Genomic DNA, 27,927 nt, shown 5'->3' with positions numbered 1-27,927 from the left:
AACCAACTTAAAACTCATAGAAATAAAATAAATTGTGCATTACACTTGGTGCATCAAAATATTCAAGGCATGAAAGGCAAAGAGTTAGAAATATAATTATTTATTAACTGTAATAATATTGATATTCGTATTACTGAGCTCCACTTTTTATCTAAACATCAGTCCATGTTTAGCTTCAACAATCACCAGGTGGCTAGTTCGTTCAGCAGAGAAAAAGCTATTCAGGGCGGCTCTTTAATTCTTATTAAAAATAAAAATAATTTAAACTTAAAGAATGTTCAGATATTGTGAGCCTGTCTATTGAACTGACTATAGACATATCCTGCATAGAGTTTGAACGGCTTGTTGTATTAAGCGTGTACAGACCCCCTCATTCATCTTATGAATTAATAATAATAATAATAATAATAATAATAATAATAATAATAATAATAAAATTGTTTATTCAGTAATATAATGTACAGAGAAAACTAAAGACTACTTATGCGACTTAATGTAAAAATAACACATGTACCTGAACTAGAGAATTATTTGAAAAAAGATTAGATGAAGTCTTAGGCAAATTAAATAATCCAAAGAAACATATTGCTGTTTGTGGTGACTTCAATGTTGATTTATTAGAAGATTCCAGTGCTAGCAGTAGGCTCATATCATTTTTCCAATGTTATAATCGTGAATCTTTTCTTGGTGCCTACTAGAATAACTTCTACTACAGCCACTTGTTTAGACAACATTTATACTAACACCGTACCTAGTAATAAATCTGTTTTAAATAAATTAAAGTCTGATCACTGCGGTCAATTGGGCATTTTTAACATAACTGTTGATAAAGTGCCAAAAAAGGATATCACATGTGTTCCGATAAATAATGGTCAACTTAAAGCTTATAGATATAAATAACGTAATGCTTAAACTAACTGACATTCCGTACGTTAACGATCCCAATAAATTGTATAATTCAATTTTCAACATGGTGAAAACTGAACGTGATAATGTTTTTAAATCCAAATTCATAACCATTAACAATTCATTGAAATTTAGTGATTGGGCGACAGCGGGAATTCATAAAAATAAACAAAGGCTTTGTGATCTTTACGATGAAAGGACCTACAACACTAGTAACAGTTTTAATGATTTTGTTAGGAAGTATTCGAAAATGTTTAAACGTGTTTGTGTTACAGCCAAATCAATGTTTAATAATATAAATAATACAGTAAATAATAAAATTAACAGCAACGCGAATGTAGTAAAAACGACTTGGAATATTATAAACAGCGAAACTAGAGAGGTCAAACCTCGTAACTTAGATTTTAAAACTACGATTTAATGATAAAATTGTAAACACAGACGATGCTAATATGTTTGACAATTTTTTTTACTGACATTCCAATTTTGGCTACTAAGTCGTTAAATTCATCCCCCAACGTCGCTGAATCCTTACTAAAAGAAAATAATGCAGTTAGTATTAGTAATTTAAGGTTCCGTTATGTATTTCCAAACTATTGTTAAAGCATTTAAGTCTATAGACATCAAAAATACTGCTGACCTTGATGGTCTTTCAGTCAGAGTAATTAGTTCTATAGTTGATTGTATTGCGTCTTTCTTAGCCTGTGTCTTTAATATATGTGTTAATGATGGTCTGTTTCCTGACCTCATGAAGCAAAGTAAAGTTATTGCACTTTTCAAATCTGGTAGTATGTCAGACCACCACCAATTTCAGACCTACTTCAATGCTACCAACACTCAGTAAAAACTTTGAAAAAATAATTCTAAATCAGATGTGTGCACATTTTTATAGTAATAACTTAATGTCTCCTAAACAATTTGGTTTCACTCGGGGTCGCTCTACAACCGATGCTGGTGTTGAGTTGATGAAACATATATTTGATGCATGGCAAGACTCACATGACGCTATAGGTGTATTCTGTGACCTTTCCAAGGCTTTTGATTGTGTGCGCCATGATACTCTGATCAGGAAACTTCGCCCTTATGGTGTGGAGGGACGTGACCTCGACCTTCTTAAATCGTATTTGAGTGGTAGGGTCCAGAGGGTTGATGTTAACGGTACGAGATCATCAGGGTCTGCAATAAGCATAGGTGTCTCTCAAGATTCAGTTCTAGGTCCATTTCTGTTTCAGTTTATATTAATGACTTACCTAGCCTCATGGAGGGTTTAAAACATGATACAGTATTATTTGCTGATGATACTTCACTATTATTTAAAGTTAAAAGGCACCAATGTTCCTACGACGTTGTGAACAATACTATATCTAAAGTAGTTTTAGATTGGTTTGCTGTTAATAAAAAAAATAAAAATAAATTGTGTGAAATTTACATTACCCAATGTTAGAGAGACGGTTACAAACATTGTAGTTAGAAACGAAAAATTTAATCTTGTGGATACTGTTGTATTTCTAGATATAACGTTAGATGCTAAATTGCAATGGGGTCCACATATAAGTAAACTATCAAATCGGCTCAGCACTGCAGTGTATGCGATTAATAAAAAAACGGAAACTTTCAGACGTCGAAACCTCTAGATTGGTTCACTTCAGCTACTTTCACAGTCTAATGACATACGGCATTTTGCTTTGTGGTAATGCCGCCAATATCAATAGAAGCATTGTCCTGCAGAAAATCAACATCCCCATCAGCGTCTGTTGATGTGTAAAAACCTGCATCAGCAACAACCCTGTTCCCGGTCACGTTTGTTCAATGGTCTTTGAAATAGAAAAATCGTGAAGCTCAACTTTCTATTGAAGTTTCAGCTTAAATTTGCAACTTTCGTTTATAGTCGATACCTAAATTTGTTTTCCAATCTTAAATGTGTAAAGGTGACAACAAGCACTTCTTTTAAGGAACCACAAAAATATTAAGTAGGTAAATGAAATACAAGGGTACGTTTGACCCGGAATTGTAATTATCATGTCTTATCGCCGGTTACACAATAAGTACTTGGTCGTTACTTTACTGAGATACAACGGCATTGAACTTACCAAATAACAAATTACTTTAGCCTACAAGAATATTGTTTGTATATTTCCATGTTTGTTTGTTGTTTTAGGAACCAAATAGAGAACTATGCATTTAGAAAGTGATTATTGACTGAAATCAAATATCAAAATTTACATCTGGCAACACTTTAGCACCAATAGTCCAGAAGTATTATGTAATTTCAAATGTATTTATTTCAATCTCTGTATTAGTCCTTCTTATTGGCCTACGTATATGAAGAAAACTATAGTGGTTCCTATCGTCAAAAATAAAACAGGTGATATGTCTGAAAAGACAAAGTACAGACCTATTTCTCTAGCAACAATAATTACTAGAGTAATTGATAGCTGTATAAGTTCAAAGTTACAAAACGCGCAGTTCGGATTTCGGGCTGGTCTATTTACCGAGAGCGCAATCATAATTATGTCTAAAGCATGCCCGTGAGTATTTGCTCGGAATTAGTGGAAGCGAAACTGCAAAGCTTTGAACACCGTCGTAAAGTTGCCTGCCTATCGGTATTTTACAGGATATATCACAGAGAGTATGCGGTGGAATTACACGATTTAATTCCGCCTTCACCTTTTCATCACCGGGGGACGTACGTTACGCTTCCACATTTATATGTCAAACGTCATAACTGAATGAATGAGAGTGAATAGGCATTATTTACGTGTGCATGTTCCGTCGTCGACCTCATCATCACTTTCCATCAGGTGAGATGGAGGTCAAACGCGCACTTACATTATATAAAAAAAAACATAGAAGAGCACTGAACAGCTATGACATAAACTCAGGGCTCATTTACGAATCCCATCATGGAGGTATGTAAACACAACCACGTAACTCTACAGTGGATTAAAGGCCACAGCGGCTGACGTACCAATGACGCAGCAGATGAACTAGCCAGAAAAGGGTCGGAGATGGACGTTGTAGGACTAGAATCCATGGTGTCCCTCCCTACCACTGGTCAAGAATAACTATACACAAACGTACAAAATCTTGTATTAATAACACGTGGACAACCCTTACGGTTTGTAGCAAGGCGAGGAAGCACTACCAACGCTCAACGGGAGTCTGTCTCGCAAATTAACTAAACTCAAAAGGCAAGAGCTTCCCACTCTAACTGCCGCCCTAATGGCTCATGGTCCATACAATAAACATCTTTTTAATTTAGGTATCACAGACAGCTACAGAGCTGTCTGTGACGAGAGTGTGTCTGTGTCAGCGTAGAGACGCTGAGCGTGCATGGAGGGGAAAGAAACGGCTGCGCACATCCTAACTACAGTGCTCCGGCGCGTCCAACTACAGTGCTCCGGCGTGTCCAACTGCAGCGCGAAGTAGGTACCTTGGATTGCCGAAGTCGCTCCCTGAAATCTTCAGCAAACCGATGAGGATCTGAGAATCCTGGAGGAGCTTGGGTGGCACGAGTAGGACTCTGCAGTCTGCACCCACCACACGCAAAATAGACGCCTTGACATCGAGTTGAGGATACCAGCCCGTTACACCAAGTACCAAGTACAAAATTGTTTTTTAGATCTCTCCAAAGCTTTTGGCCATGTAAATTATGGCTTACCTTGGAAGAAGCTTAACGAGGTTGAGTTTCCTGTTAGGGAACTTACATGTTTGGATGTTGGTACGCGGTTCAGCGAAACAGTGACCGATCTTTTCAAATGATGTTTACAATCTGTAAGTGGTACAACTAAAATAAAAATGTAACACCCTCACCCTTCGAGTAAAGCGTAGGGACTTACGCACCATACAGACGAGAGTTGCCCTACTTAATCTTATTATACTATGTTTATTATACCTCTCTAAATTTATATTAGTGTCTTTGAGAGATAAGTTTAAAGAGATTAACATTCTTACACTAACGTCACAGTACATCTATGAACATTTTATTTATGTCAGAGAACAAAAAATAACTACAATGAAAACTCACCGCCCCTCTCTAGCTTATATACCGCACCACGCCCCTCACATTGACGGTCACATCGACGGAATGATGAGCCGTGTCGCGCCAAAAGGGCTTGATATTGGAATATAGTTTTCATTTATTCACTCTGACGACTCTAGAGACTCTGTTCTTCGGATGAGTCGATATATTATGTAGTGAATATAATTATTAGCTAGAATATGATAAAGTTGGACACGCAATTTCAAATACTTTGTTTAGCTTATTTAAAAGTACCTATCCAAAATATAACATTTTCAGTGCTTGTTAAGTTAAAAAAAATCTTCAATATTATTCTGGTTAGTGAATTAATAAAAAATATTATATTGTATCGATATAAATAAGTAATGAACATGTGTAATTATTAGGATTCGATGATTACATATATTCTATGATTCACTGCACGCACACATTTGCGCGAGTGCAGATAACTCCTTGCTGTATGTAGTATGTCTAGACATATGTCTGTGTAAATAACTTTAGACCGTTGAGATGGCGACACCATGAAGCCCGATGTGCAAGCCACTCGAGCACGGAGACCGTCCAAATGATCTTTAAAGTATTGTAATTACACAATAAAATCTCGAGTTTACGGTAACTCAAAGTTCATCATAACATCGATTTAAATTAAATGTAAACAATATGTTAACAAAGTGATCGTCTTTGACCTGTGCTCAATTTTTTGTTATGATACTAGTGATGGAACGAACTAGTCGTGCGCCTGGAGGTAGAGCTTTAAATCGCAAACATCTGAGCGGGCACTACCACTGCGCCCGTCACTCTGAGACATAAGTTGACCAGTCCCATTTTTATTTATAGGTATATAATTATAGGTATATAATTTTACATTTTAATTTTCGAAACCGGGACGCAACGCTTACATTACTGCTTTGTGGCAAAAATAGGTAAGTTAACAGTACTTCCCTGACACTGGGAGAAAAAAATTTGCATTTCACTCTTTCTTTTACCCAGTATATAGGACAGGGAAGTATTTGAATCATTCAAATGTATTTTGTGTAATGTATAATGTAATCGGCATTTTAAAAATTTTGACCGTGACCGTGTATTTTGTAATTAAAAGAGACATTTATTCATAAGCACATATTATACAATAAAAAGTTTAAGGTACAGTTGCAGGTAGATACATAAATAAATAATAAATAACGCACACACTCAACATAGCACCAGGGAAACCCTGTGTCGCGGGTGCCATGGACACACACATAGATAACTACAAATTACACCCAAACTCACGAGATAAATAAATGTAGGCCATACAAATATTTCTCCCGACCCGGGAATTGAACCTGGGGCCTCTGCGTGGCAGTCCGGTCACGGAGGCAGTTATAAAAAAGTAAGAAAGTTTATAAATAGAAAATTTCATCGGAGACCGTACCCTAGGGCATCGTGTTCAGAAGACTAGCAACATAGCCCCTTTGAATTGCTAAACTTATTCTTTGGCGAAAATAACTGCCAGGCTTGTGGTCACCGGAGGCTTAGGGACCCAGGGTTTCAACCGCAAAAGGTACAAAGCTGTAGCAGTGAGCAAGGTTGGCGTATTTGTAATTAGAATTTCAAATATTTTCGTGGTGTCCGTTTAGTGAATAATTATTGTATCTTGGGTACAAAATGTACATTTTTATTAAAGTATTTTGGGTGTTAAATACATAATGTAAGAAAAAGTTTTGTAATTTGTATTAAAGTGAATAAATGGCACGCATTTTGCTCAGTCCTATGTAAAGAGAACTCGGACTTAGGGTCTCGACTTCAAAAGCTACGAATAAGATCTTCTTATTGTATCGATTACAGACTGTACTCCTGTGACTAGTAGCCACCATGAAATCCTCAAGCGAGCATGTGTTGGGGCACATGATGGCCCACTTCACATAGTGCAATGGTTCGAATCGCACCACACAAACAATCCAAATTACAACCATCCGAAAATCCCCACCTTTCCGTACTCCGGCCCACCTGTACCCGAAGCCGATTTAAATACCTCCAGATCGGCCATGGCAATTCGTGTCCAGGAATAACTCAGAAGGCGGGGCACAGGTAGATAATAAAAATTTAGCCCAGCTATAACTGTCATATAAACTGTCTACAAACATTATCTGCTCTAAATTCTGCCCAAAAATGCAACCTTTATTACCGCGAATAATGAATGATTAACCACATACTGTATATAAAGAGATTTGTATGAGATTTCACGCTGCGCTTTAAACTACCACAATAAACATGTCTTATCAACCATGCGTCGGCGCCGTGTGTCGGCTTACATTGGAAATGTGTGACCCGCTCTACCCTGTCAAACTAAACCATTTTAATATAAAAAATAGCATTTTTTTGTCATTTTAATAGAGCCATCCAGCCACACAATAAAATTGTACTTTTTTTCTTGGTACCAGCTAAACGATTATTGTTGTTATGAAATTGCAAACTGTTTTGCAATGTTTTGGTATTGACACTATAGCGATATGTGACCATTTATTAGGTATGCAGGTGAAAACAAATTTATGTGTGGTTAATAATTATAGGTCCGTGCAAAGGTCATATAGAATACTATCCAGAACTTGACAGATACTGAAATTTAGATAAACCGGTGTGTAATTTGGGAGTGCATATTCAAAAGTAACTTATCGCCGTGATTAGGTTTCCAAAGAAAACATAAACGCTCGGGCCTCCTCTAACCGGTATTTATGGACACTATTAACATAGTATAATAAAATAAGTAGTGTAACTCCACACAAACGTCGCAGAAGCGTTTCACTAGGTGCATAAAATATTCAATTCATTTATCGACAAATGTATCGATGTAATGTTTATTTATCACGAAGAGCTTTTATTTTAATACAAAGTGGCACACCTAGTTTTCAAATAACGCGAAAAAAAAGAAAACATTTTTGTCGTGTCATGTGAGTAAATGTTATCGAGAGCTTCTATTTAAGTGCAAAGTCAAAAGGTTTAGATAATAAGACAAGTAGTGAAGCTTCATACAAACAGCTGCCCGGCTTGGATGTATGTACGCCCGCTATACGGCGTACACCGACGTACACATACACATTCGCATAATCTCGCAGTGCACTTGACTTGCACAGCACAGACTGCACACACCATTATATTCTTGAAATATAATGTTATATTCTTGAAAACTACTAAACAATAACTAAACTAAACAATATATTCTTGAAATCTCTAGATTTGTCAAAATGAACTCAAATTTCTTCTCAGTTAGACCGACGGTACAAAATCGTCAATTACGTCCTAGACCACATTTATTAAGCACAAAGATCTGCAAAACAGCTCTTCTTAGAAGGAGTGTTGTTCAACTCGCACCGGTCATATACAATAAAATTCCTGATCATATAAAATCACTTGAAACGCATAAGTTCCAAAATGTGTTGAGCAATTTATTAATAGATAAATGTTACTATGACATCAACGAATTCTTAAATGACACTATAACTTAATATTTTTCACCTGACAAAGCCGCTTGACTTTTGTAATTTAATTGTTGGAATGAATTAATTTGTTTTTATTATATTCACTATTTTGGACATTAATAATTGATCTGACATTCTTGAATACTAACGATATTATAAATATATGTAATACTTTAAATATATTTTCTTTTTTTAATTGTAATTGTGTTTGTATTATAATATTCATATACCAAATATACTTCCAATATGTTTGTATGCCAAATGTTTGGCCGGACACAGTGAAACTATACCTACTCATTTTGTACATGTCAACTTGCATATCTAACCTGTGTTTTCACAAATAAATGAATTATTATTATTATTATTATTAATTATTGAACTGAAGCATTTCTCATTATATTTTTTATCATTATTAATACAAAGATCGAACACTTAGAAAAAATCTTAGTGAGAAATCTATTTCTTCACTCAGTACTATCACAGATTACGGCAAAGAAGTCGTTATATAAGCTCTGATTCGAACTTTGTATTAATCATTATACCAAGCTAGTGTAGTAATTTCAAAAAAATAATTGAATATCATGCAATATCATCATGCATCAAGATACTAATGTGTTGGTATTATAATATGCATTTCACAAAGGTTATGTCAATGGTCAATACCTACCGCATGAGAGCACTGTGATGGAAATCTTTTGTTTTTCAAATGATATTTTGCAATACCACTAAAATAATATTGTGATTTGTTACAACCCTACGTTTTGAGCAACGTGTAGGCATTGACACGACGAACTGCACCACTTGCTACTTGTTTTATTACACAATAGTGTAATAAAACAAGTAGCAATAATCAAATACGCGTTCATTTATTATTTATTATAATAGTAATAAATAATAAATGAACGCGTATTTGATTATCACTTACAGTGCCATTTTCGAGTTCATTACTAACTGAAGGTCAGATTGAAGTGTTGTATTTAATAACCAAACGCATTCTGTATTCTAGTAACATAAACAAATGTTGTACTTTACATACATAAACAAATGTGGACTCAGTTGCATTTAATTGACAGTGTAAGTTATATTAAAATTATACGATAACACGTCATCAATTTATTATACATAAAACAGCACGTGATGGATAATTATAGTCGGTCTTTTTTGATGACGGAATAAAATGACAGTTCATTTTTTTAAATATGTTAAGGCTAAACATGAGCAAAGCCATAAGCCTAAACATGAAGTTTAATTATGTTTCTGTAAATATGGCCGCCACAAAGAGGATAGGCAATTTGAGGCAGCGCGCTTGGATTGACTCAGGATTCCTTAAAACGGACCGATACGGGTATTATAGTTCGAGATTCGTATAATTTCGCGTTTTAATCTTCCATTAAGGTACAATAGCACTATCCTAGTCCACTTTAAATTAGATTTCACAAAATAATTGAAAGTCAAAATAAAAACGACACTTTTCCCTCCAAAAAGTCCAGAGCGAATAAAATGACAGTTCAGTGCGTAAAAGTGTTGCCCGCTTGCGAGCGGCTAGTGATTACAATCGACAAACATTCAATAGACTATCGACTGAATATTAGTAAAGCTTACAATAACAATAATTAAATTCTCTATTCATGCATTACAAAGAGAATAAATTATAAATTATAGGACGCAATAAAATAAATAAAATATGACCTAATATAAAGTAATACCATAAATGGGTAATTGTCATTTACGATTCGTATCCCGGTGGACAGACATCCAGTATTTAAAAATAGAGCTGTCGAAAGACGTGTCACGTACTACTCTCAGGATTGCATTGTAAGATGCAAGCACTCTTTTCCAAAATAAAGCCACTCTCGCTCGTAACATAGGGTAAAAAAGTACGGAAATGGAATAAATAGCCAGGAATAAACAGCCTATGGAATAAATAGCCGAACTTGATTCATTTCAATGATCCTCACCCTATTATTCGTTCTATTACTGAGCACAGGTTCGTTTGAATTGTAAATTTTTGTAAGTTCACGTAGATCGCACTGCTATGACAATAGAGTTGTAACTCAACACACGTAAAATTCAAGATCATACCATTTCTGAACGTAAAATTAGTTTCTCTACACGTCAATAAAATTGTCATTAGAATATTGTAAGAAACCATGAAAATATATCTACTTAGCCCAGAATGAGACAAACGTTTTGTGAGCTAATTCTGGATAAAACAGTCCTTACTGAAAAATATGAAATCATTTTTTAATTTTATTTTCAAATGTACTTCTAATTGGTAAATAGGAGTTGTTTAGATGTGTAATAAATTTTAATTATACATAAATGATAATAATCTTTCACGGGAACTGAGTAATTCGTTTTTCAGCTATACTGAATAAATTCACTTTTTGAGTTAATAAGTAAGAACAAAAGAGAGAATAACGCAATTAGCAGTTATGAGAACGTTTTAACATTCACAATTCAGTTGTTTTGGCAAAACTTTATGTTCTTTCTCAATCTATCTATAAAACTGTCGACAACATGTGATATGACTATTTGAAATTTAACCAAAACTGAAAACTGGCAACCCTGCAACTATGATTTTACTCCGTCTTCAAAAAAGACAGACTATAGGTACGTGAAACATTACCAAGTTCAAGATTTTGTAAGCAAGCCACAATTTATGTTGTACAATTACAATGTAGTATGTACAATTACATTATTTGACTTACTATAAATATTAAATGTCCCAGTAATTGCCGCTTTTAGACGAAAAATCACGTGTTTTGCCAAAAATGTACCTACTTAATTATCAGTCATACTGACTACCTAGGTATGTAAACATATGAAACGGTCAATAACGTCTTATCTTCTAGGAACTAAAAAATTTAAAATAATTGTAGTATTATTAAAATATTCCAATTTTCCGCAACCTCTAAAATTGTATCAGTGTATTTCACACGAAGTCTCTAATGTACCAGTAGTCGACTTTGGCAAAATGAGATCAGAGTACCAGTATTTGACAGGACATTATGTTAAGATTTCATCATAGTTACTGCATTGATTACTTTATAACAATAAATTTAAAAAAGAACAACAACCAAAATCAAGCGAAATGTTTTTATGAAAGTTAATAAGTATTTATCTGCCATAAGATTGCAAAAAAGCTATCACAAATATTAAACTTAAATTTTTTAAATAACATTAAAAAATATTTTCATCTTGTAGCGACAGGAATCCCTACAAAAACTTCGTCAATCGCCTTCAATACATAATCTTCTGAATAATGTAACAACAACCTCAGTGGCATTTTTTCATTGCAGAATCCCTTTAACCAATAGTTGATACTAGTTCCGTCCTAGCGTTTGACAGTTTGACACCAACCTCAATATACGACTGTCAAGTGTTGGGTCCCCATAGTAAAACAGGCTTTGACATCCATGTCAAACACTACTCAAACTACCCACAGAAACTTGTCACTAACAGACTAATCCATAACCATTTTAAAAAAATATTCTATGTAAGAGTGCTTTACATGGGTGTCAACTACTATAAAGCGTTGAAATTTTGCACCAGTATATGATATGTCTCTAAAATAAAGTATAAACGATGTACGTCAATAAATACACACAAAAAAAATTGTATGTACATTTATCTAATAGTTTTAACAAACACTTACCGATAATAAAAAAAAATGCATGCACTCAAACTAGTCAAAGTCTTAACGATTTTTGTAATAACACCAACGCGCTCCTAACTCGGATCACATATTCGCAAAAACTGTCGTCATGCTGAAAAAATATTGAGTGAATCGAAGAAAGCTAAACGGATTTCGTATATGCCATTACTAATACATTTAACACGGGTTTGGAGTTATATCAATATTTGTTTTCTTATTTAAATAAAACGAAGAAATTATCACACATTGGGACAGTGCCAAAGATTACAGGGTATATAAGATTATAGGTACATTTACTTTTAATGTGGATCTATATATTTTCACTATTAATTGTCATAAATTTCTGTTGGTAAGTTCACGAAACTTTAATGATAGTTGCCCGGGTGCACTCACTTACAATTTAATTAATTTTTATCGACAAATGCAACGTTTATTTATCGCAGAAGAACTTTCTTTTAAGTGCAAAGTCAAAGGGTTTAGCACACCTAGTTTCCGAGATATTCAAGACGTGTTTGACGTGATCGATGGGTACATGCTAAAAAGAGCTTCCATTTAAGTGCATAGGCAAAGGTATATTATACATCTGGTTTTTGAGATATTCAAGAAAATGTTTTTGGCTTGACAAGTGGGTTGGTTATCGAGAGCTTTCATTTAAGTGCAAAATCAAAGGGTCTAGCACACCTTCTTTTTGAGATATTAAAAAAAAAATTTTTTGGCGTGACAGATGGGGAAATGTCAATATATAAGGACCAGTATACATTTGTATTCTAGTTTACTTCGCACAAATAACCACACGAGCCTATCGGCGTTTACAATACGCTATTCTGCGATGTAATCGGGTGGTGTCTATAAAATCCTGTAAAACAATCTGTGAGCACATGTTTTATGATCTTAGCAAGGTGATTCTTAATGCACATTGTGTTGTGCATTAACGTGTTTTCAAATTATACTAGGGTTTAGACATATAGATACAAATATAGGACCGTAGCTGCGTTTTAAAATTGCGATTGCTAAAAAGCAGGGGATAATTGTGGTAGTCATTTTTGACGCATAAAAATATCTTTCCTACTTAGTCCAGGACTTCGGGAAAGCGCCTTACATTATGCAGCATTGGGTTTAGAAATATCACAGTTTTGTTGGGTCCACGTGTCCATACACTTTTTAACTGACTTGAAAAAAGGAGGAGTATTCTCAATTCGACTGTGTTTTTTATTTCTTTTGTTTTATTGTTTGTATTAAGCGATTACTCCGGCTATTTACTATATACTATTTGTGAACCGGTTTAGATGATTATTTTTTTTATTGGAAAGAGGGTACCCTAAATTTGAAGCTCTCCTAGTTTGCACCTTTGGAAGTAGCATAACAGAGATGAATCCGGTGATAATTGTTTTATAAAAAAAACGACCTCAAAAGTTGGTGGATTTGCATTAATGTGGCAAGTTTCATTGAAATCGGTTACCGTGCCGAAAGTGCGCGAAACAGGATTCATCTCCTAGTTTGCCACCTTAGAGGCGGAATATTTTCTTCAAATTTTTTCACAAATTTCACAAACTAATATACATACAGTCGAATTGAGAACCTCCTCCTTTTTTGAAGTCGGTTAAAAATAGTTTAACTTTCTGTAATGGTAATAAGTGTACTTGTAATCATCGCCTTAATTAGTTTTTCTATAGCCAAGACACAATGGCCGCATGGCGTTTTTAATGCTTGCAAATTATTCGGTTATAACAATAATTCCGTAAAAGAAATTTCCTAATATTTTAGAACAAAAAGGCGATAAAGAACAACATCGATGAAATTACGCGCAAACATAATTATATTACGAGAAGACATCAAATGAGGAAGTTTTGAAAACGGTTAGGGAAGAAAGAAATCATTTTTAATACAATAGAAAACAGACGGGGAAAAATATTTTCACATTTGTTACTTTATGACGGATTTGTAAGAATTATAATTGAGGGGAAAACAGAAGCAAAGAGAAAGAGAGGTAGATCAAGAATGACGTAAAGTAACAAATAAAGAAAAATATCAAAGTGGCAGCTACAAGGAGGTCAAGTTACTGGCTATGACACGTGAGGAGTGGAGGATGCTACCACCGACAAAAGCCTGGCTCTTAAATAGGATAATGACAATAATACTCGTTTTAATTATACTACCCTCGGTTTCAAAAATTGACTGCTAACAAAGCATTACTTATTAATGTGTTTTTTTATCACAAATGTGTCGTTATCTATAAATCCAGGAATAAAACCTAAAGAAAGCTCTTCTGCATACGTTAATTTTGATGCACCCTCTCTATAATACATTAAACAACAACTTCAGTTCGGGAAACGTTAGACAATAATTGTAGCTAAGCGTTACGTTTCCAGAACATAATTATTATTCGAAAATATAAAATAAAATAAATGTACTCACTTGTGTCAGCGTGGCAGATAAGGGTGCGTTGATTCGTGTGGCACGCTCCTCTCGACTGAGATGTGACGATGTGCGCGCGCGCTGTCTCTCTGCGAGGGCCAAGTGCTTCCGATCAAAGTGGACATCTCTGCCCTCCTTATCATAACTAGCGTAATCGATTTTTTAGAGAAATTAAGTTATTAAGATGTATATGAAACGAGATCTACAGCCCCCTATTAGCAGTTTTTTTTTACGTCTTAAAGTAAATAACTTTTAGTTTTATTGTTGAGCAAAATTAGTGTAATTGACATTTTTTAAACAAAAAACTTTGCCCTCCCATTGCATTTTTGTAACTTTCGATATATTTCTCAATTTCGAAAGTTACAAAAATGCAAATGGAGAGGGCAGATCTGTAAAACTATGTTTTAACCTCCGAAAGGGTAAGAAAATTAGTTATCCTGCATTGCAATCCGCTGTGACGTCGACCGCGTAATGCAGGATTATGAATGTAGTTGCAGCGTGCAAGCTATTCTGCAATCCTGCAATGCTGCCTGCGAGACTACATACATGGGCAATAATACACAGGATAGTGTGTAAGCAGTTTCCTGCCTGTGCGGCGGACTGCCATGCAGGTGAATGGATTTCTAAAGATATGAAAGAAGTCGTAACAAATGTCTTACCGCAGAAAAATACCCTTATCAATGCAACGCGATAAAATAATATAGATGCGGTTGCATTTATTATATTTATCAATATTATTCACACTACACCATTGCTATATAATGCTCTGACACATTAATTTCATAAATTTATTAAAACAAGCAGTCGTTTGTTACTGAATATACTTTTCCAACTCTTTTGAAAATGAGTACTTCAAATGTTGAGACGAGAACTAATACTTGCTTACATTGAAGGTGAAAGAAATGAATCGGCTCTAGAAACATTTTTACGAGATTGTTATAAACTTTCGGAGGACAATTTACGTTTGATAATTAGTGATTTAAAAAAAAGTTTGCTAACACAGTTTAACAGTCGATAGAGCCAAGCATCACGAAAGAGGGAAGCCTTTTTGAGGGATGAGAAATAACATTATTGGTTGGATCAAAAGTTTTCTGTTACTTTGGCAACGACAATCGATTCCATTCCATCTACTTCAACTGGAAAACAAGGAAGGCCATGTATGTCTTATGAAAATTCTTCACATTCTAGTAAGAAGTGCAAAAATACTACAGTACTAATGAATATGGATTCGAACACATCTATGGTGCATATATTCAAATGAAAATGAAAATTATTTTTGTTATGGATCATCAACTTTTTTTAAGCTTATTGCATATTTCTTACAACCTTTCGTTTCAAAAATGATCAGGTACGAGTGACGAAAATAAACAAGTGAAACAAGAGAAGAAAATTGTGGTACAAAGACGCTTTCGAGAAGAACTTGGATTAATAATTGATAAACCACGACGAGGAGGTGGTAATACCAATTATGGTAACACTGCGAGAACGTTTTTTTATAATGCAGCCTGCTCAGCTGAAATTACAGGAGTCGATGAAATTTTGATAAAGCGACTCTATGTAATCCTTCAAGCTTTATCGTCTGGCATAATGATAGATTCCAAAACATTTGGGGAATATGCTTTGGAAACTGCAAGAATACACGTCAGTAAATATGATTGGTATTATATGCCATGTAAAAATTACATGAATAGAATTCAACATGAATAGAACACACAAAATATTAATGAATTATCACGGACAAGGTATAATTAATCATCTTGCAGTGTTACCTATCGGACAACTTTCAGAAGACGCTCCAGAACCTCGTTATAAAGACTACAAAAAATTTATATTACACCACGCAAGAAAGTGCTCTAGAGCAACAAATGAAGATGTATTTCACAATGATTTCACACGTTCCTTTGTACTTCTGATCCATTTATAGCCAGTAACCGAAAACCTTACATTAAAAATCGACAGGAGCTTGACGAGGAGACACTACGTCTATTGAAAGTGGACCAACTCATCACTGATTCTGAAAAAGATATTATATTACAGTAATAATAGGCCGTGATAGAAGAGAGAGGCAAGAGTCTAAAACAGATATCCGAAATAATCCGAAAGAAAAAACATGAAAACAAATATGCTTTCATGTTTTTTGTTGTCTCGTGTTTATATTTTTGTATTTTATATAATTTTAAGTAAAATTTATAAACACATTTAATTTATTTTACGAATAAAGAATTACCATAACATGGCATTTCCATTTTTTAAAATAAATATTAGGGAGTATTTACCAGATAACGATTTTTTGATTTTGCACATTTTTTGTCTCTCAATTACGGGTAGTTAAATAAAAATGTATATGCGTTTAAAAGCGTAATTCCCACTATGTATAATAAAAATTTTAAAGGTGTATCTCAAAAAACAAGAAAGTTACAGATTTTTGGTCCTTAACTGACCTAAATTTCCCATAGTGCGCTGATCCAATGGTGGTTGGGGACTTCACACATTTTCCGAGGGTTGTGAACTTTCTTCGACGTGCAGATTTCAACGCGATGTTTTTTCCTTCACCGAAAATATTTTAGTGAATTTCAAATTACGAAAACTCAGAGGTGCAAGAACAGATTCAAACCCATGACCTCTGCTTGAGAGGCGGTAGGCCAGACCTGCCTCCTCTCCAGCAAAGCTACTAGTCCTAGGATACAACTGCTTTTTATATCTGAAAAATATAAACACCTAGAAACGTCTATATACTTCGAACCTTAAATAAGAATATTATTTTCAAGCAGACAGACGCTTCTGATTGGTTGTCAATTGGGAACCAATTTTGAAAACTATACAAATAACTGTATATTAAGAAACAAAATGCAATAAATGACGTTGCCTTCATTAAATGCCGTGCATTCATGTCCAATAAATTCGTGTGTAAGCAGCTATTCGAAGCATCGGAAACGCTCGTAAATGGCCGATGCGGCGACGGAACGAAAGAAATGATAACTTATACGAGATAAGGGTAGTTTAAAAACATATTTATTTTCTGTTTACAATACATTAGTATTAATCTCTCGTTCAATACTATGATCACCCTTTATGTTTCTTAAATCGTATTTAATAGCGTGTTATCATAATGAAACTTAGGTTATATAATAAAAAAAACAGTCACAGAATATAATTCTAGGTATATAAGATTTGGGAATAACATAAAAGTAATCTCCTGAACTGTATGAGTTTTTCTAGGGCAGGTAAGTGACACGGCTATCCGTAACAGTTGCAATGCCACTCAGAGCTTTAAGTCTTTAAGGTCTAAGGGGCACTGCCACTGTGCCAGTCACCCTGAGACAGAAGTTGGCAAGTCCCATGTGCCTGTAATTTCACCAGCACCCTTACCCTTCAAAACCGGAACACAGTAATGCTGATATTATTGCTTGGCATCAGAAATAGGTAAGGCGGCAGTATTTCCTTGGATAACCCCGTGGATTGGTGTCGCCGGCCTTGTTTGAAAGAGTCACACGAGCTACCAACATGTTGTGTGTTGCCCAGCGGCATACGACATGGCGACGTGCTGGAGTTTGTTTTGCAATATGGAGTGGGACAAGGCAAAATTCTTACATTAACAAATCTTCTAATGCCTCCTTGGCCGAACAGTTAGCACCTACAACACGTGGTTTCCCTGGTGCGTAGTGCGGGGCTATGTTGAGTGTGTGCGTTTATCATACAAAGTATATCTTCTGCCTTCAGATCTCATCTGACATTGTTACTGTAACGACTGCGACTCAATATACTAGACCAAGTTTATTGAACCCCAACCCAACAGTTTCGCATCCAGCGATAATAACTCCACAATCTGTAATTGTCATCATCCTTATTGAACATAAACAAGTGAACAAATTTTTTTTTATAAGTATTAATACAAAGATCGAACACTCAGAAAAAATTCCTTCGATCCGGTCGGATTCGAACCGACGTCTTCTAGCATACCGTGCCAGACGCTATACCTACCCACACCACGGAACGAACCAGCGGACCTCACGAATTTTTCTATGTGCTTGTTATCGTGTCTTTATATTTGATTTATCGTGACTTATTAGTCGTAGCGCCATCTATGAGAAATCTATGAAAGTTTTATCACCCAGTTAGATACCTTTACAGCTACCGGCCCTGGCGAGAGATGTCGCTATTCACTGTATTTCTCTCACGCCTGACACGGTATGCAAGAAGACGTCGGTTCGAATCCGGCCGGATCGAAGGAATTTTTTCTGAGTGTTCGATCTTTGTATAAATACTTATAACAAACTAGTGGAGTAATTTCACAAAAAATAATTGAATATCAATTCAATTTTTATTTTTTTTATATAATACTGACGGGACGAACAAGTCGTGCGCCAGGTGGTAAGCGACGCGCCTGTCCATAACAGTTGCAGTGCCACTCAGAGTTTCAAATCGCAAAGATCTGAGGGGCACTGCCACTGCGCCCGTCACCCTGATACATTAGTTGACAAGTCCCATGTGCCTGTAATTTCACCAGTACTCTTACCCTTCTAAACCAGAACACAGTAAAGCTGACATTACTGCGATACTTCCCTGGACGAACTCTTTCACAAGGACCTCTATACAACTACTCATAGACACCACATAACTTCTCTCCATACTCGTCAATTACTACCTGATGAGACAAAGTTGGTAATAATTTGTTACCGCCGACATGTCGGCAACAAATATTTGCGACTATATAGCAACGTTGCAAAGCTACCAACAAACCAATCGGGCCGTGTCGTCCGGGTCGGCGAGTTTGGTGTGCAGAACGTTTACATCATTGGATCTATGTATTATAGGTTTTAGGAATAAAAAGCCGACAACGGTCGAAGAATACCTTCTATAATACACTGTGAACAGTAAAACAATGGTCAGATATTAAATTTCTTAAGTACAGAATTTATTTTAAAAAAGCAATAACGTGTTACAAGCTTATCTTTAATCAGAATTTTCAAATTCCCTTGATCTTTAATTGTTATCGACTGATTAGATATCACCACTTTCAATACCGAATATGAAAGGTATTTAATACGAGATAGTAACTTTTAATGACGTTACGACTTCACTATTATTTAAAGGTACTCGGTAGCAATGTGCTAATGACAATATGAACAATACTATTTCTAAAGTTGTAGATTGGTTTTCAGTTTATACCTGTTTGCCAAAATACAGTTATAATAAAGGCCCTAAGTAAAATTAGGTACATTGTATTTAACCTGCACCACAAGCAAATGTGCAAATATTAATAGGATAACATGTTCGGTGTCTACCGTTAATTGCACTTCAAAGTGAAGTAAATTTGTATTTGAAAATTGGATGTATTCTTAATTTTATTACTGTAGAAGCAATGTGTCCAAAGGGAAAACCAAGAGCTTAAAACTAACTTATATAAAAATAACAACAACTGAGAGCCAAGTACAGACCCTCACAAATAGAAACATAATATAGGAATGCACAATTTAACTAATCTATCGCTATAAACATAACTTAATACGTAAACCATATAACTACAACCGCAGTGGCAGGCCTCACTATGAGTCAAAGAAACGCACACTCAGTGCTCTCCTCGCCGAAATCGCATTGAAAAGATCCAAGATCAAAGGATTCAGATCAGAAGAAGAAACTCATTTGTCCTATAATTAGTACTGGCCGGGGGTAGAACTAAAAGTTAATTGTTTCTCAAGAACTGACAGGGAACTTTAATTGATAATTGTGATAATAATTCCGAACAATCAATTGAACCTGATGCTATTTTCATTAAAAACATTAGGTCTCTAATATCACGACGCATTTCAAGTGGTAAGAGATGATGCTTCTTACAGAGATTGAAATAAATGGTAGAATTGTAACAGTCCTTTGTACGATAGCACAGAAAACGAATAAACTTTTTTTGTATATTTTCAAGCCGCGACATATAAATGTGATAACTTGGATTCCAAAAATTAAGTCAATTGTAATTTACGAGTAAAAATGTGTCCTTGTAACTATTTACTTTCAATTTTGGTGAATTATTAAACATTATACACATGTTGAAACTGTTTTTCCTATAAATGAATTTATGGTAACGAGGTTCATATAAAAAATTCATTTAAGCTCTAGTTTGCCTTTGAATGGTGTCACCACGTGTTTTGAAATATTGAGGATAAGTTTTGACAAATACACAGATATCCCTAATGCATGTCAAAGGAAGTAGGTATGTTTAGTTTTTTGAACAACGGTCTGCACAGTTTGCAGCTGCGTCCAACGACGAACCGCAGATCGCTCTTTCCACAACTACTGAGTTGCCCCACAGTAGTAGTAATAAATCCGAAAAAATATTTCATTTCCTATTGGGAAGCATTCTTCATCTTCTTAGGTTTTCGCGATTGTTACACATAGGAAATGAAACTATTTTTCCGGATTTAAATCGCGTATATTTTTTCAAACAAACCGACGTTTCGGGCCCTTTACAGGTCCCATGGTCACGGTTGACTGAGGTGGTACAGTCTTCAACCAGTTATGTCTAATATTGATGCAAACCACCCTATTTGTCACTATATTTACAATAGTTCAATATTAGATATATTAGATTTATTTTTAGATTATATTAGAATAGTTTCAGTTTTGGAGAGCAAGGGTGCTGGTGAAATTTCAGGCACTTGGGACTTGTCAACTTATGTCTCGTTTAACGCCCGTAGTGCAACCCTCTGGGCCACCAAAGTCGTCAAATAAACAAAAAAAAATGTGAAACTTACCTCTTATGTCCAGTAGACACCGAGAAGAACGACAACTCAGAATTTGAGGCACTCTTGTTCAAACAACCATAAACACAACAATAATCAAGTCTACTTGATATCATTTTTCAATTTCATAATGAATACCGTGTGCGACGACTCGCGTCATGCAATGCAAGTGCACTGCGAGACTATGCAAATGTGCGTGTCCATACAAGAAGCGCGGCGAGCGAGCACACATACTAGCCGCGCTGGTACATCTGTATGGAGTTACCATGCTTTGTCTTATTCTACTATGCCAATACTTTCTGTTAGTGTTACTCGTATTAAACAAATAAATGAGTCATAAAATGCATTACGTAGTTAGTTCGTCATCAGCTTACACGCATCCACTTCTGGACATAAGCCTACCCCATGAGCACGCCAAATCTCCCGGTCTTGTGCCGCCCACATCCAGCCGCTACCGGCCACCTTTCTCAGGTCGTCTGTTCATCTTGCCACAGGGCGTCCCACAATACGTTTTTCCTTGACGTGGTCGCCATTCCAGAACATGTCGGCTCCATCGGCAATCAACCCTCCTGCAGACGTGTCCGATCCACTGCCACTTAAGATTTTACGAGCTATGTCGGTCACTTCAATTCTCTGACGTATGACCTCGTTACGGATTCGGCACATCAGAGAAATCCCAAACATAACTCGCTTCATCACACGCTGAGGACATTGAATTATATTTTCCTCATTTTAACACGGTAATATATAAAGCATACCGGTGGATCAAGCTCCATTAATTAATAGATATAACAAAAATAACTACAGATTATGTCTGATTTTCATTGTTTTTACGATAAAACATTTTTTGGTTGGAATTTGATGGAACGATTGTTTATAGCAATTTATATTTATTAATGAAGCTGTTATAAAAAACATTTTTCAGACCTGGACAGAAAATGACTGAATTATTATACAGGGTCATTTGTAAAATACTAACAACGGTACTAGAAGCGTCGGTCACCAGAAGGCTAGTAAAGACGGACGATATAATCAAAGCCAGCCACCAGAATGCAAATAGTCCAAGACCGGAGACAATGGCGTGCAAATGACGAGGCCTACACTCAGCAGTGGGTGACTAAAGGCTGAACAAGGAGACGAAGAAGAAGAAGAGAAAGATGTTTTATCCACATTATATGTATAATTTTCTTTATGTTTAGATTGTTATACTATACCCATTTGGATCTTCGATAATAACTTATGATGCCAGTACAGTTATTAACAACTAAATAGTTTCTTATGAGAAAGAACCAAAAAGTTCAGCCAATTTGTTTGATTTAATTTCGCAAAGCCCGTCAGGGCTGTTTTTAACTTCAAAAAAGGAGGAGATTCCTGAATTCGATTATTTTTTCGTACATGTTAGGGCGCGTTCCTATTATATCGTGACCACAGATAGTCGTGCAGTTTAAAATGCCATGATTTGTATATTTGAATCATTGACTTACAAATAAATGGACGACGGGTCTAATACAAAAACCACGAAAAAAATGTCCCAAGTCAACCTATTCGAAATTTAAATTGTAATGTCATCGCAGTATCGCGCTGTCAGTAGAACAAATGAAGACTAAAGCGGAGTTTGGCGCTCTGTATACGATTTTAGCGCCTTACAAGTGCGGACACTTTTTAGCGCGGACCCGACGTCCATATAATTGTAAGTCAATGATTTGAATGAAGTTGTTCACATAATATGTGAACTATAAACTATATTATAGTACAACACGATTAAAATGTTAAACAATATTTAAAAAGTAATTACAACATTTGAAAATGGAACTCTTTGGCTGTAGAATACAGTTTGTTTTATCTGACTGTCACTTGTATTTACATTGTGGCGTCATTTTAGAAATTGGTTGTCTATATCACCATGGATTTAACTCGTGAAAATTTTTGTAGTATGATTTTCTACATTTTGACAAACTCCGTAAAAATAATCGTAAACGCCGTATCACTTACACCACGATAATGCCAGTTCTCACACGGCCAGATAGACAAATGAATTTTTGAAGGTGAACAACGTTGACCTTATGAGTCATCCCTCGTACACTCCGACCTGACACCTTGTGACTTTTATTTATTTCCAGAAATTAAGAACCAGTTACTCGGTCAACGATTTTCATCGCCTGAAGAGGCTGTCGAAGAGTGTGAAAAATATGTTTCAGAGATTGTCACGGAGGAATGGCATAAATGTTTTCAAAATTGGCACATTCGTATGAAAAAGTGCATATACGCTAACGGAGAATATTTTGAGAAGCAATAAATTCATTTCTGACCATTTATAGTATTTTTTTCTTATTCATTCCGGAAATTTATAGTAAGCCCCATGTATAATTTAAAATAGGGCGTTTAACCGCAATGAAAATAAAATATTATGGTGACCTACAGCTGATCTAATGATAGAAATGGCAGACAAATGTGAGGAAGTCCTCAATAGTGTAAAGCAGCTACCGTGTGTTTGAGGTCATATGATTCGTTTTGTCGAGAACTTCCGTATGCGTTTTAATTATCGTTGAGGAGACCTCGACAACGAACACTACACAAACTTTTGAAGTCGGTTTTTTAAAATAAAAACTAGTAATTATTAAAATAAATGTTGTACCTATATAAGGTCTTCTGAATTTCATGATACAAAACAGAACTACGAAATTTTAACAAAGCTGTGCAATTAATAAAGCTAAGGGAAAAGAACCGAGCCTTGCGGAACTCCAAAATCACCCTGTAAAACACTTTGTGTAATATTACGATTTATAGGACTGATGATACTCTTCTTAAAAGAGACCTGTTGTAGAAAGCTGTCTTATTGAAAGTTTTTGTACAATAAACATGTATATTAAAAGGGTACCTGAGTTAATCATATTGATATTATATTAGTTATCACAAACGACGCGCGATAACTATTATCAGTTCATGACAATCGCACAATTATCACACTATCAATAGCATTTACTGCTAATATTTTAGTAAAAGCAATGCCCAATGACTGCAGGCCATTCTAATTTACATACCGACACTTGCAACGTCGTGCTATACCGTGTTACAAGTAGTGATCTTTTTTATTTGGTTGTACAGTTTTAAAACATTGTGAAATTTGTTTTTGAGTTCACAAGAGACGTATTTGTGCTTTGTAGTTTCTAGTATAGGCTTCGGTTTTTACTTTCAAGTAAAGGGTGAGTTTACATTGCTTCAGCACGGTACATAATCATAATGTTGTACCCCCAAACACTTTTGAACCCTTTCAGAAAAGTTTAAGGTTTTTCATGCAACAAGAGCGAAAAAGATTTTCGTAAAGATTTATTCGAAAGAAAACAACATAAGAAATGTAACTATTTTTCCGGATTTAAATCGCGTATATTTGTTATTTCAAACAAACTTTATTTGTTTCGTTTGTTTGAAAAAACAAATATACGCGATTTAAATTTTATTTCCTTCGTGTAACAATCGCGAAAACCTAAGAACTTGATAAGACAACATAAGCTTTGACGACATCTGTGGTGATTCCCCAAAACGTTGAAATTCGAAAAGAAGTATTAGCAGCAGTATAGCTCCTTGCTCCTTACCTATTTCTGCTGCCAAGCAGTAATGTGAGCATTCCTGCGTTCCGGTTTGGAAGGACAAAGGTGCTGGTTGAATTACAGGCATATGGGACTTGTCAATTCTTATTTCAGGGCGACAGACGCAGTGGCAATACCCTACAGATCCTACCAAATAAATATACTATTTATAAAATACCAAATAAAATAAAAAATAAGGTGTACTGCAAATGTTATGGACAAGCGTGCAGCTTACCATCAGGCGCACAACAAATCTTTGACAATAAAACAAATTTTTTTTTTCATATGAAATGGGGTTAGAGAAGATATGTATATTTGACTTGATATTTTTTTTAATTTATTTTGTCTGTTTCCTGAAAATATTGTTTTTCGAAACTTTAATATCGGTGTTGTAATTTGGTTCTAATATAAACTATTTTGTAGCATTTATCTAAGGTATATAATGAAATGTACTCAGAGGGAACGCCTCCACAAAAAAGCTTAGGTACTTAAGTTCATCGTTCTGTTTTCACACGAAAGTTTTTGCAGTATGATCAAATATAGTATTTATTTTGCGGACAAAATATCGTAGTCTGCTGGTTTGTTCCGTAGCTCAGTTGGGAACAGCGTCAGACACGATATGGCGATCGCTGGTTAGAGACCAGCCGGATCGAAAGATTTTTGTTTGTGTTCGAGTGGACTAATTTCACAAAAATAATTTAATATCATGCTAGTATAACATTGCACCATCCCACTAATGATTAATGAATAATAATGGGCTCTTTTGCCGTGCGGGCAATAGAGGTCCAAAAAACAATGGAAGAAATAAACAATGGAACCACGGAAGAAAAAAAACAACACTTCCAGTGTCGTTCATAAGCCTCGATAACTATCAGAAAAATGATTTTTTTATAATATCAAGTGACAGAACGAACAATTCGTGCGCGTGAACAAATATTCACTATTAAGTAAGCTGTGGCCTGGCAAGCGACAACGAATGCGACAGCGAAACGAGCGTCTGTACGTAACAGTTACAGTGCCATTCAATGCTTTATCGCAAAGATCTGAGTGGCACTGCCACTATGCCTGTCAGCCTGAGACATAAATTAACAAATCCCATAAACCTATAATTTCACCATCACCTTGTTGTCCTTCAAAACCAGACCGCTATAACTTATTTATTTTTTTATTTTTTTATTTATTTTTAGGACAATCAACAAGACATAAATTAAATATAACAAAGTTGAAATAGTGATACAGAGACTTATACTAATTCTGCCTTAATTAAAGGTCGTCACGGCTTGCAAATGTGGACACGACAGAAAAAACTAAACTAGTTGATCCAATAAAAAAAAACTCAAAATAAACCATAACTAAAATAATAATAATAATAGCTACAATTAATAGAATATCATTATTAAAAGCAAGATAATCTAATTAAAAATATTTTAAATATATACATATACTCACAAATAAAATTTATGTGAAACTACATTGACGCAGACGTGAGAGCAACCTTGATTGTGATTAATCAATAATGCTCAAATTATTGCTGAGCTGCAGAACTAGTTACGGTGCAGTACTTCCCTGGATGAACTATTTCATAAGAAGCTCTACTGTTACTAGAAATAAACAATTTACAATGCCCCAAATGAAATGGGAACTGGGGAGACGCCGTTCATTCGGCGTCGGCAAGTGAGCGCGCCTTACAGCTCCGGTACCTATCTGGAAAATAAGGAGGGTGCTGTGCGTGCACCCGGTTCGGATCACCTAAGGCGCTAGTCTAAGAGAGAACCGGATGAAGTCCGTGCAAACGGGCTGATTCGGGGTTAGGGCCTGACTTAGATGGTCCCTGTGCGGGTTCGCTCGCACAGGTCATAGTGCCCTCCCCGCATAACCAAGAAACAGAACAAAAACAAAACTTATGTAGAAAGACATGGGACTGCCCCAAATGAATTTGTTCCTATCTACCAACCCGATGAATAAAAAATGCATTCTACAACGGAAACCCATACAATTGTCCATAAATTGTGGTCTTCGTATGTTTCAATGCGGGTATTTAGGTATTGACTACACTTCATTTAAAAAATAGATTCTACAACGGAAACGAAATAAATGTTACAAAAAAATTGTCCATAAATTGTGGTCTTCATATAAGTTTAAATGCAAGTATTTAAGATTTAAGTGAACTTCATTTAAAAAATAAATTCTACAACGGAAACGAAATAAATGTTACAAAATAAATTGTCCATAAATGTGGTCTTCATATAAGTTTAAATGCGAGTATTTCAGAATTGACGTAAACTTCATTTAAACAACAGATTCTACAACGGAAACCAATAAATTTGTCCACGTGGTTTTCATAGAGATAAGTACCTTATCGATGAGTAGCGCATTTGTTGTCATTAATTAATGATTTCGTATATGTAGATAAAGATTTCGTAATCAAGTTTTCAAATCAAATGATTCCGTCCATTATTTTTAGTTATTTATTTTTATTTATTATTCGAACAATGCAATATTAAATTTTCTTATTATAAAAATAGCAGTGTTGGCCTAGTTGAAGAGAATATTTACGTCCTATTAAAGGTGGATGAAAACACAAAACTCTGCAAAACTCGTGAAACTTTTATCGTGCATTGGACATGCATTTTCAACTTAAGCCTAACTCCTAAGGCCTGTGCAGTATAATGTCATGAAGATCACGAGAAAAATCAAGCGTGGCAATATATAGGATTTTTTATCGAAGAGCACTAAATATTGTACTTTTTATGATACCAAGTGGCGGGACGAACAATTCGTGCGCCTGGTGGTAAGCGACACATCTGTTCATAGCAGTTTCAGTGCCACTCAGGGCTTTAAATCGCAGAGATCTGAGGGGCACTGCCACTGCGCCCGTCACCCTAAGACGTAAGTTGACAATTACCATGTGCCAGTAATTTCACCAACACCCTTAACCATTCAAAACCGGAAGGCAGTAATACTCACATTACGACTTGGCGGCAGAAATAAGTTAGGTGGCAGTACTTCCCTGGACCAACACTTTCATAAGGAACTCTATTGCTACGACAGTATTATCATGGCGTACGGTGTACATTATTGCACAAGGTTACACAAAAAAAAATTACAATTAGTAGCCTTCACGTCTTTATTTTCATAAATTTAT

General features: G+C 35.4%; 1 protein-coding gene across 1 annotated transcript in view; it reads right to left on the bottom strand.

The window, feature by feature from the left end:
• The window catches only part of LOC113237753 (lipid storage droplets surface-binding protein 1), a 29,995-nt gene extending 15,442 nt beyond the window's left edge, over nt 1-14,553 (bottom strand). Inside the window, exon 1 of the mRNA XM_026474386.1 lies at nt 14,459-14,553. Coding sequence (XP_026330171.1) covers nt 14,459 — 1 coding nt within the window. The 5' untranslated portion in view covers nt 14,460-14,553. The remainder of the gene's footprint in view (nt 1-14,458) is intronic.
• Between the last annotated feature and the right edge of the window lie 13,374 nt (nt 14,554-27,927).

The sequence above is a fragment of the Hyposmocoma kahamanoa genome, unplaced genomic scaffold, assembly GCF_003589595.1.
Source record: "Hyposmocoma kahamanoa isolate Upper Pololo Valley unplaced genomic scaffold, ASM358959v1 94, whole genome shotgun sequence".
Lineage (NCBI taxonomy): Eukaryota > Metazoa > Arthropoda > Insecta > Lepidoptera > Cosmopterigidae > Hyposmocoma > Hyposmocoma kahamanoa.
The sequence above is the reverse complement of the archived record's forward strand: the minus strand, read 5'-3'. Positions and strand labels throughout refer to the sequence as shown.